The sequence below is a fragment of the Limulus polyphemus genome, unplaced genomic scaffold (assembly GCF_000517525.1).
Source record: "Limulus polyphemus unplaced genomic scaffold, Limulus_polyphemus-2.1.2 Scaffold488, whole genome shotgun sequence".
In the NCBI taxonomy this organism is placed as follows: domain Eukaryota; kingdom Metazoa; phylum Arthropoda; class Merostomata; order Xiphosura; family Limulidae; genus Limulus; species Limulus polyphemus.
In genome coordinates this window covers 384374-395953 of record NW_013666098.1, presented here as the reverse complement: position 1 = coordinate 395953, position 11580 = coordinate 384374, and the positions used below count along the sequence as shown (strand labels likewise).

The following is an 11580-nucleotide window of genomic DNA, read 5'->3' as shown; positions in this document are numbered from 1 at the left end:
GAACCAGTTTGCGTAGACTTTTGACGTAAAAGATAATTATTTATAACTCTGGATACAACTGTAGTAACCTATTGGATAATGTAAGTGAATTTATTGCTGATTATATTTTAATAACAGAGTAGAGGAGAATAATTTGCCTTGTAAAATGATGTTCTGAAGTAATTGAATCCACCTGTGTGGACTTTGACGAAAAAGAGACAATTACTTAAAACTCTGGATACAAGTGTGATAACCTATAGTGCAAAAAAATATTTTGTACATACATTTGACTTGTTTTGAATATATTATTTTGAAACAAGTGAATTTTTGCTGTCTGTTTATTGTTGACATTTATCACCAACAAGTCACAGACACCAACTGTTAAGATTCGAGGTCTTGCAAAAACCTGACACTTGTCAAGTCAGCCAGGATTATACAATGATAAACAGTGATAGAAGAAGACGAGAACAACAGCAGAAGTAGGCCTACATATGCAAAACCATAGTGGTGGCTAGAACAGTGTAGAGATTACAAACAAGCTATATAACAATGCCAACTGATTTTTATAAATGGATAGAGAGAGGTAAGTGATTTTGGCTAAAAGGTGGTAATCTATGATAGTTTGTTAAACAAAAAGGACTAGAAAGAGAATAGTAGCAACAGAAGAGAGAGGAGGAGAAAGAGAGAACAGATAAAGAAAGACTAAAAAAAGAAAAGGAAAAAAATACTTAAAGAAGAAAAGGAGAGAATAGAAATAGAGAGAATAAGAGTACAAATTGAGAAAGAAGAAAAGGAGAGAGAGAGGAGAGACTACAAATAGAGAGAAAAAGAGTTCAACTTAAGAAAGAAAAAAGGAGAGAGAGGAGAGACTAGAAATAGAGAGAATAAGAACACCCAACAGAAAGATGAAGCACACAAGAATGACAATGGGTCTGGGCCAGCCAACTCAAGCTCCCCAAATTTGATGAACAGAAAAATGGAAAAGATGCCTTCTAGGAGATATATGAGAGATTTGCCCAAAATCGGAACTGGTACAAAGGGGACTGGGCAGTCTGTCTCAACTCACTTCTCACAGGAAAAGGCCAACAAGTGTATGCAGGAAAATAAACTCTTGTGTTAATTCAGTATTGTTACGTAAGACTGAAATTTCTAGAACGCCTCCACACAGCTATAAATATAACCCATGCCATGCGCCAAGAGAGAGTATCTATTATTAGTTTGTTATAATCAGTGTGCTCTAAAACTTCGGAAGCTATAACTGTGATCGTTGTAACGCTAACCAATCGGAAAACTTCAGATATTTGACCAGGAGCATCTACAAAATTCGAAAATTACAACTCATTTAACTTCAATGGATTCTCATTGGACATTAATATTTTTACGAAAACATTACCTAACGTCACCGGTGGAAACATCGGCGTGTGATCAGCGAAAGACAAAGCTAGCTAGCTTCCCGTTAAGTGAAATATATCTCCGTCAACTCGTAATCAACTCGCTCATCGTGAACCCTCGATAAGATATCAAGTAAGTTCCAGACTAGAAAGAAAACTTTATATTGCTTGTAAGTTTGTAGAACTTTTGTCTATAAATCATTGTTTGTAATAATTATTTGTAATAATTGTTATTGTAAATTGTGTGTATATTAAAACGTATTTGTGTTAAAAAAGAAAACTGTGTGTATCAATCTTGTTGGCAAATATCATAAACTGATTATATGTCAGCTGTTACTTAACTACTAAATCCAAATTATAATTTAACTAATAAATTAAAATTTATCAGTTAACTTAATTTCAGGCTATTTGAAATTCTGATATGTAACATCTTTAAGACTCCATTGACTCTCTCACAAAGTCTATTAAATCCATGGTTCTAGAGGTGGTAAAGAGTTGCCTCGTGCTGATTAGTATGCACACATCATGGATCAGTTTTAAAGTAAACTGGACCCCTCTCTTACTCAGGGCTTCTTTGGGAAAGCCTACTATGCAGAACACTCCCAGGAGGGCTTCTGTTACTTTCTCCATCTCTATCTTCGGCTTCTAGACAATGTGTCACATAGTCAACTACTGTCAGGACATACTGATTGCCATTGCCAGAAACAGTTGCTAGAGGTCTGATTATGTTCACAGCTACTCTGTTGAATGGCTCTTCTATGAGATGCATCTCACCCAGTGGCTACCTTCCCTCTTGGTATTGTCCTTTGGTAGATGTCACATGACATGCATAATCTGGTTACATCTCCAATAACCTTCAGTCAATGGAGTTTGCTTGTGATTCTTCCTGCTATACACTTTGCTCCTAGGTGTCATCCCACAATAGACTCATGAGCCAGCTTCATCACTTGAGTCTGGTATTCTGTTAGTACTATGATCTGTATAACTTTCCCAGCATAACTACCTTTATAGATTTGATACAGCACTCCCAAATTTCTGCAGTGAAGGGTCTTTCTTCTGTGCTTCCTTCAGTTCCCATAGACCTACATTTTAGATGTTTCCTTTTCAGACTTGCAGGGACTTGGTGTATTGCTTACTCTTCTTTTCTTGAGCTCTTGTGGTGACTGCATATGCCTCATCAGTCTTCTTTCTATTTGGTTCCTCCAAACTTCTACTGCCTGGTATATTTCCAATCACCAAGTCAAAGATGAGTGCCTTCACACACGTATCCTCAAGGTCTCCCACATAGTATAGAATGTCCACATTTACTCTTGCTATGGGAAACTTTCTCATTATTCCATCAATCAGCACACACAGACGTACCTTCTCTCTAATCTGGCCATCAGGTACTAGACTGCTGTTACTTGTTAGTGAAAGACTTGCACTCATTTGCAATGCACCCCATTTTATAACAAATATAGCATCTCTTCTCCCTTTTGTCCATTGAGCTCTTGTCACCTTTGGTGGTGTCCTGTTTCTGGTCAGCCACCTGGTTTCAACTTTAACTGGTTATTCTTTGACTTCCTAGTTATTCTCCCTCCATAGGTTTCCATATACTGTTTTGCCAGCTTGATCATCTCGTCCACGTCTTTTGGTGCTCTCTCCTTTAGGAACAGCGATATGTCAGTTGAGCATGTGATCATGAACTGTTCACTTATTAGTGTATCTGCTAGTCCTTCAAAACTATTTTCACACTTAGCCATGTCAGTACATCTTGTGAAGTATCACCACAGATGGGCTACAGACTGAAATGCCGTTTCTCCAGTGTCAGGTTTGACTTCTCTAAACTTCCAACAAAAACTTTTCTAGGTAAGTTTGTAATGTTTCAATAAAAAGATTTTCAACTTGTCACAGTACACACACATATTGTTGATTCTTACTCTCGAGAATCTTCTACAACTTTGGAGAATAGGCGGGAGTTTCGCAATACATATTTAACACTATAGGCTATGCATGTTTCTAAATATAAACTTAATCTAAACAAACATTGATATTAGAATAAATATATAATAACAAATTCATTACAAGGGATATCAACGAAACCGCAAGAAAAATTGCCACCCAGCTTGGGGTGATCCCAGGACTTTGACATAAACCTCGAGGACAGACTTTATTTATGAGAGAGGAACAATGTAGTACTTGTATAGCAATTGATGGTAAGTTAACCCTTTAATTCAGTTGGCAAAACATACATCTGGCATGCGAGACGTCCCAGTTTTTATCCTGCTCATGGGACATGCGATTACCATACATGTCCGATGCTGAAGGTGCTTTGTGCATAGAGTTTTAGCACATTTTGCTCTAAACATCAGTGCTAATTGTTAGTTTAGAAGCACAATAAGAATGTGTGCACTTATCAATCAAATTCCTTCACTATTTTATCTATAAAAATACTTTATTTTTGCTAGAAGATATTTACTTACTGAGCAGAAGTTAACAGCTAAGTCTGATATTGTTAAGTCAGAAGACGGTCCTTTAAGGATTTCTTTACATCAGTATGTCTACGGTAGAATCGATAACATTCTGCATTTAGACTATTTAAACCGAATAATATGACATTTCTATTTGTATGATTTGTTTCTTATGATAATAAAAAATTGGAAAGGGAAGATTTTTTTATGTGTTTTCCATACGTATTGCTTATGTGTTTCCCATACGTATTGCTTATGTGTTTCCCATACGTATTGCTTATGTGTTTTCCATACGTATTGCTTATGTGTTTTCCATACGTATTGCTTATGTGTTTCCCATACGTATTGCTTATGTGTTTCCCATACGTATTGCTTATGTGTTTCCCATACGTATTGCTTATGTGTTTCCCATACGTATTGCTTATATGTTTCCTATACAAATCGTATGCAACGCAAATAAAGCAGTTCTACAGGGACAAAGTTAACCCAGGAAGCCAAACTCATAGCATGGCTGTACCTTGTGGCTTAAGATTACAGACAATAATTCAAATATTCACAATTTATCTAAATTCATAAATGTGTTGGAGAACGCTTTGAATCGACTTGCGAAAGTTACCTCTGAAAACTAACAGTGGGAAACGGCTGTTGATTTCTGCCGTGCCCTGAATGAATAATTAGGAAAGAAACGGCTGTTAACATATGGCGTACACTGAACAAGCAGTTACTCATTTCTTACAAAGACAAATTATTCCAAGTTATGATGGATCAACTTCAGCGATAATGTGGCCTTATATCGTGAAAGATACGGGCCGTATACCGTGATGGATATCGGCATTACACTGTAATGCATATGTTTACATAAAAACAAATGTTATACTTTAAACAATACTTACAGCTAACGCAAGCTCTAAATTCAGAACATGTTTACAGGTCTTATCGATGTCTGTTTTCACGTATAATCTGATGGCGATTTATTTTATAGATTATGCGGAAGTCTTGTTCTATCGATAAAAGTGAGAACAGAGAGAAAAAATTAATGTGAAAAAAAGGTTCCTAGATAGTTTTTTAAATTCTGATAGACAGATAGTAAAAGATGGAAGTCGATATGGAAATGCCCAAATGGCGTGACGTGGGTGCAAGCATGACGAGATGCGTGACGCTGAATGTTTTTATTAAACGTGAATGACAAGTAACATGTGGTTGTGTGAGTTACCTTACCTTTGAACTGCTCCCTGCTGCAAAATATATATATGTGTGTGTGTGTGTATACATACATATATACATGTTTATATTTTAAATTTATAGTTATCATTGAAAACTAATTATACAACTAACTTAGCTAAATATTTTTATTATCTGAATTTACCCTTTTTTCTCATACGTTTAATTTCTGTGATCTAACTTTAAGAACACTATTTGTATATTGTTCTGTGTTCGTTAAGAACGCTATTTGTATATAGTTTCTGTGTTCGTTAAGAACGCTATCTGTATGTTATTTCCTAGTGCGAATGATGTATGGTAAACAGATAAAAACCAATGTTTTAAAAATACATTAAAATCTCATTACGATTGTAGTTGTAGCGTCCTACTACGAGGTTATAAATTTTGTTTTACTTATTTATTTATTTTGGTAAAAGACTGAGGAAAATTCAAATCATTGTGTATTTATCTCTAAAACATCGTGCTTACACGATGTTCTGATACTCTAGATATTTAAAGAGTGTCTTTTCTTAATCTTTTATATACCGGCTTACTACAAAAAAGAAAATTAGTTTAGAGTTAGTTTTATTAACTCCAGTGGCCTTTCCTGATTTTTGTTCTGGTGTGTATGGGTTATTTCCCTGAAGATCGCTGTCCTTTCCTGATTTTTGTTCTGGTTTGTTTGGAAGGAAAGGACAGCGATCTTCAGGGAAATAAAATTTTTTTCTGGTTAGTTTGGGTTAGTACTTGGAAGACCTATGTAGCTTCTCTTCTTTTATAAATGTTTGTATCCAAAAACGTCTTGTATACAAAAAAAACAAAAAAAAATTGTAATACAAAAATCTACTACCCTAATTACCTTGCGCGACTTAAAAGGACAATACACCTCTCTAACAAAGTCTTGATTATTTCGCTAAAAACAGAGAGAGAGAGAGAAAATGCCCACTTTAATTATTGATTTTTCCTAAAGAGCCAAATGATTATTCTCACAGGAAGATTGAACTATTGAATTCGTTAATTCGTGCACTGTAGTAAACGTTTTTCTCCCTTCTTCCTTGGACAGCAGCCTTGTTGTTTATGTGTACAGATGATTCTGATGCTAATTGGCTTGAATGTACAGTTTACTTTTCTCAGATTATGTTTATCGAGGTATAGAACCCTAAAGACAGTTGACGTTAGTGTCGAACTTTGTAGCATGTCCTAATACATTATTTCTGTACGTTTGCTAAGTGCTAATGTATCTTATTCATGACATTAAAGAAAAACCAAAAAATTAACAAGCGTGGTGACCTTTGGGTTCTAGTCGGCGTTACAGTGTACTTACCACTTTCCGTAACAGTGATTTTTGTCTGCGTTTGAAGCTGACTTTAATTGCTTTATTAGCATATCTAATAAAACGGTGTAATGACAAATACATCAACCTAATGAAAGAAGTGGAGTACATTTTATTTCTGTGTTTCTGAGACATATAAAGACGTCTTTCATAATTTTAAATTTTAAAACTTGCATGATTAAATCCAATTTAAAAACACGTTGTAACATATCACTCAACTAAAAATGCATGATTTAATTTTACGGTTCTTTCTTATCTGGTTGGTTGTACGAGGTGACTTGTTATTTAATGAACCAATGATAATAACAGTACTGAATGTAAATTCATATGTATTTTCAAAGTCTATAAAGCAACTGATAAGCTCAAGTACCATTTTAATAAACACTGATTTAACAAACTAACCTTCCTTGATTGGAATCACTAAAGCATTTGCGTTTTTGTACATGTTTTGTTATTAACCCAAAGCTACACAATCGGTAGGATGCTTTGTTACACTCGCAGGAATCGAATCCCGAAATTTAGCGTTATAATACCTCAAGCTTACCATTGAGCTCTTGGGGTTTTGTATGTGTATGAAAATGCTGCATCAAACCCGGATCAAAGCTTACATGAAGGTCCACCATATATAAAAAAACACACACAAAAGAATTCATCCTAGCTAGATATTTGATACTGGTTTTGTTAGGTATCTACCATTAAAGTTATTTTGGAGAGAGCATTCATTTCCGATCTACTTTTACGAAATTAGCATAAATCGTTTAAGTTATTGTATAATTAGTTATAATAAGTTTCCACTATGTTTTATTTGGCTTGTTTGATGTACCAAACAGTGATCATTAAGTCATGCGTAGATCTAAGAATTTTTTTTTTATGTTAGCTTTCTTCTATGCCACCAGGAGTCACTAATTGATATTTTCTTATGCAGGTGAATGTGCTGACGGTAACCCTTGCCACCACAACTGCTATGACCTTCACGATGGTACCTTTGAATGTTCTTGTAATGAAGGGTATACTCTCGCTAACAATGGCTACAGTTGTATAGGTAAGATTTTTGTAGTAGCTCCGTTATTTTTTTAATAGTGACAACTAAGCCTAAAAGCACATTAAACATATTGGACCAGTCGTTCGGACCTGATATCAAAGGTGTTAATTTGCACTTGTAGATTAAACGTTCCGGCAACAAAATTATCTATAAGAAAGTATTATAATTGAGTAATCAAGTTTTAAATGTAGTTTCGTAATAACATCTGATGAACTAGTTTAGATAAGCCACAACGTCACTGTCTTTTTGCACTGGAGGATGGATAGCGATATGATTGTGAAATAAATTATTATTATTATTAGTTGATATTCGTAGATTTTACAGGTTGACTAAGTTTAACACACATTATTTCTCTGAGTCAGACGAAGAACGTTTTTAGTGTAAATGTTCATCGGTTACAATGATTTTGTTTTATTAAATAATGCTTATTTTATTACTTTAAATGTTCAAATATGACGAAAAATATGTCAAGACGTTTAACTAAATTTAATTTGGTATTTTACAGTGTCACATTACTAAAACTGTCATCATAAGTACGTTATGAATTGAATAAATGAACTTTCAAATTTATTAGTTCAATTTTATGACGTTAAAATATTTTGTGTTTACAACTTGCAACGGTTAAGGCATAAAGGACAATAAATAAATAACTGTATTTACAGGTTATGATGCTTAGGCCTAAAATACGTTTTTATTTTAGATTACACAGTATTCGTTTACAACTGACTACATTTAGGCCTAAAAGACGGTGGATAAAGATAGTTTTTTCATTCATTTGGTCTTCCCAAGAAAAACTACTTAACTAATCATAGTATGTGAAAGAACGTTTACGTAGATACTAATACTCTTTTATGTAAAGACAGTGTAAATAAATAACTGCCCCTATATCTTTTCTCCTGTTTCTTTGTTTAGCTATGCATGCTCCTGTAAATCGGAAAGCTGCACAATGAGCTAATTATGCTGTGCGTTCCAAAGGGATCGAATCCCGAATTTTAGCATTGTAATCCTACAAGCTTACCACTGTACTTAATTCTCTGAATCTCATAAGCACTTTAAAATCAGTTTAGCACATAAAGAAAGTTTTCGTCTTACTGGTTTATTGACGAATAGTTTGATTTATAAATAAATTTTAAACTCTCGTCACCTGTAGGTCAAAGTGTGCGTGTCAAGATTTTTGAGAAAGTTACATTCAAAACTTAATTAAGCTACTTTATTATCATTGTATCGAATACATTTGGCGTCAAAACTCACTTAATAAATCAAATTTTAATATTATATAAGTTATTAATTTTATAAGAAAATATTTAAAATCCTCAATCTCTCCAAGTATGAAAATTGTGAAATTTGTTCTCTATGTCTTCCCTCTTTAATTTATTTACCACCCCTCTGAGAAGTACGGAATTTAAAGTAAATTACTTATTATGATGTAAATATTACTCAGGCAAAGCGTAATTTTTGTAGCCTTCATTTGTATTTATCTACAGAGCCAAAAAAAACTAGAAAATCAGACCGACGTGTCACATTCAGTCTTTCATAAATTGCCATTAGTTCTCTCTGACGTTTTATTCTATGTTATTTATAACAAGTAAGAAGCCATAATTTAAATATTTCAAATGTCGTATTATATTATGTTGTTTTTTGTAGAGGACATTGTGTATTTTGTCATTCAGTTTTAAACTTATTCTCGCGGGAATCGCATCGACGAGTTAAACGGAATTTGTAACGGCTCTTATCGCACAGTTAGAAAGCCATAAAAATTAGGATAGTTATAGGTCCTTGTTTGCTTTTGTATATTATTATTATTATTCCGTGTTCTTAGGTGCATTATTTAATTAAATAAAAATTGTTTCGTGAAGTAGTGCCATTAGTATAAAAGAGTAGGTTAAAGTTTCATGGACAGCAAAAAAAAAAAAAAAAAGAGGAGACCCAGGTACTTTTTTGTACTGTATTTTTTGTTTTCCGCGTGTATTCTTTATGTACTATTTTAGAAGTAACTAAAATGTAAAACTTAGAAACTTGTTAGGTTAGATAATGAAAAATAGTAATAATTCTTCACAAGGTATGATCGTTAACAGCTTGTGCGTTACGTAATTCGATAGATAACGTGAGCTACACGTTCGCCAAGTGACTTACAACTTGTGTGGTGGGATTATTAGTTATACACGGTTCAAAGGGCAATAAAATTAGGTATAAACATATGTATACTGCTATGAGCTTTAAGCTATTTAGGATAAACATCTGTGGTTCCCTGTTACAATTTGCAATCATTGTGGAAGGGGAAAAAAAGGGTAATTTAGATTCATTTCCTATCTTTTGTGGAAATAAAATAACAACGTTTTACTGAAAAAAGTCGATGTTTACTTAGGAGGAATTACGCAAAGAGATTAATTGACAATTTTAATTATTTTGTGTACAAAAGACTTGTTTACTGACAGCTTGCGAAATATCGTGAAGATACATAAAACATATTCAAAGTTATAGTATGGAAACTATGTGATATCGATCACAGAACTTCCAGAATAACTTGTTTAATCAAACCAACGATTCATCATTATGGTTTCATGGTATCTAACGAAAAAGATTGGTATGATAAGTTAGGTTACATTACGAACTAAGCGTTGTATTTCAAGTCGTTGTTTTTATATTACTATAATCTAGTTATAACAACATCTTAAATACTTTAGTCAGCAATACAAGGTCTAAAGGAACGAGAAACTTTTGATTTTAAATTTCGCAAGATAATTCTAAAAAGCTGCTTTATAAAATTGCATACATTTTTCTATTTTCACTGCACATTTTTTACCTTTAAAGAAATGTCGTTACACTTGGGAATCGCGATATAGCAACACTTAGTTCCACAGAAACAACAACAAAAACTTGGGATTCGCGATATAATAACACTTACTTCCCCAGAAAAAAAACTCGGCAAAAAATATTGATAAGCTACGATGGACGCAGAATTTTCTCATAGAAGAATTTCCTAGACAGAAAAGCGGAACGTTTTTTCTTTGTTGAATTTCGCGCAAAGCTTATATAAAGACTATTTGAGGTAGCCATCCCCAATTTTGAAGTTTTTGACTAGAAGGAAGGTAGCTAGTCAACAGTGTTCACCCTCAACTTTTGGGCTACATTTGCTAGTATAATATAATTTTTATACTATTATTTTCTACATTTTTTTATATTGAGTGTACAGTACTTATTTTTTGAATAAAAATGCTCTTATAACACACCTACGACCCAAAATGTGCGCACGATTTCTTTTTAGCGGTAACGGACACGACGTACAAAATTACAGATCCGCAGTTCGGCACGCTGACCAATGGGCCACGCTAGGTCGAGCATAGGAAAGTTACTGTAATTTTGCTACTAAGCTTTATTTATTTGCTGCTGGTTCTATTAAAAATACGTGAAAAGAAATTAACCTGTCAAAATACATAATAACGTTGAGCGTATTTCGAAAGTCTGTTTGATTCGGGATCAGGTGTTCTTTAAATTTTGAATTTCCCAAATGGAGAAGTCAACTTACTTCATGGCACCTGTCGACATCGCGAGTTTGATGTTACGCCGAGTTTCCAAAATGAGATTTCTTTTTCATTTTTTTTCCCCCGAGAGCAGGCACTGCTGTCTTTTCAACTTCTTGGATCAATGATACTAAGTACTTTATCCTTGGTTTCATTCGTTCCTCCAATCCGGTTCATGACAACCGTAGTTCCACGGATTAGAAGGTTTTATTGGAACAAGCAGAAAAACATTCTTTCTTTTCTCGAAGGAGTCTTATCTGAAAAGAAAGGGAAGCTCATTATGGTCTAGGATAAGTTTGAAAATATTTCTCTTATATCGTTTCTCCTCACTCGACTATGTTTGTACAGAAGAAGGAATATCAAGAAGAAACAAAAATTCTGTTAGGGAAAAAAGGGGCTGTCAAGAAGAAATCAAAGATGCTGTTGAGGAAAAGAAGGAATATCAAAAAGAAGCGAAAGATATGCTGTTGAGGAAAAGAAGGAATATCAAAAAAGAAGCGAAAGATATGCTGTTGAGGAAAAGAAGGAATATCAAAAAAGAAGCGAAAGATATGCTGTTGAGGAAAAGAAGGAATATACAAAAAAGAAACGAAAGATATGCTGTTGAAGGAAAAGAAGGAATATACAAAAGAAACGAAAGATATGCTGTTGAGGAAAAGAAGGA

General features: G+C 33.9%; 1 protein-coding gene across 1 annotated transcript in view; it reads left to right on the top strand.

Moving 5' to 3' along the window:
• LOC106458584 (pikachurin-like) overlaps positions 1-11580 on the top strand; it is a 151185-nt gene that overhangs the window by 79491 nt on the left and 60114 nt on the right. The window contains exon 2 of the mRNA XM_013918104.2: positions 7279-7395. Coding sequence (XP_013773558.1) covers positions 7279-7395 — 117 coding nt within the window. The remainder of the gene's footprint in view (positions 1-7278; positions 7396-11580) is intronic.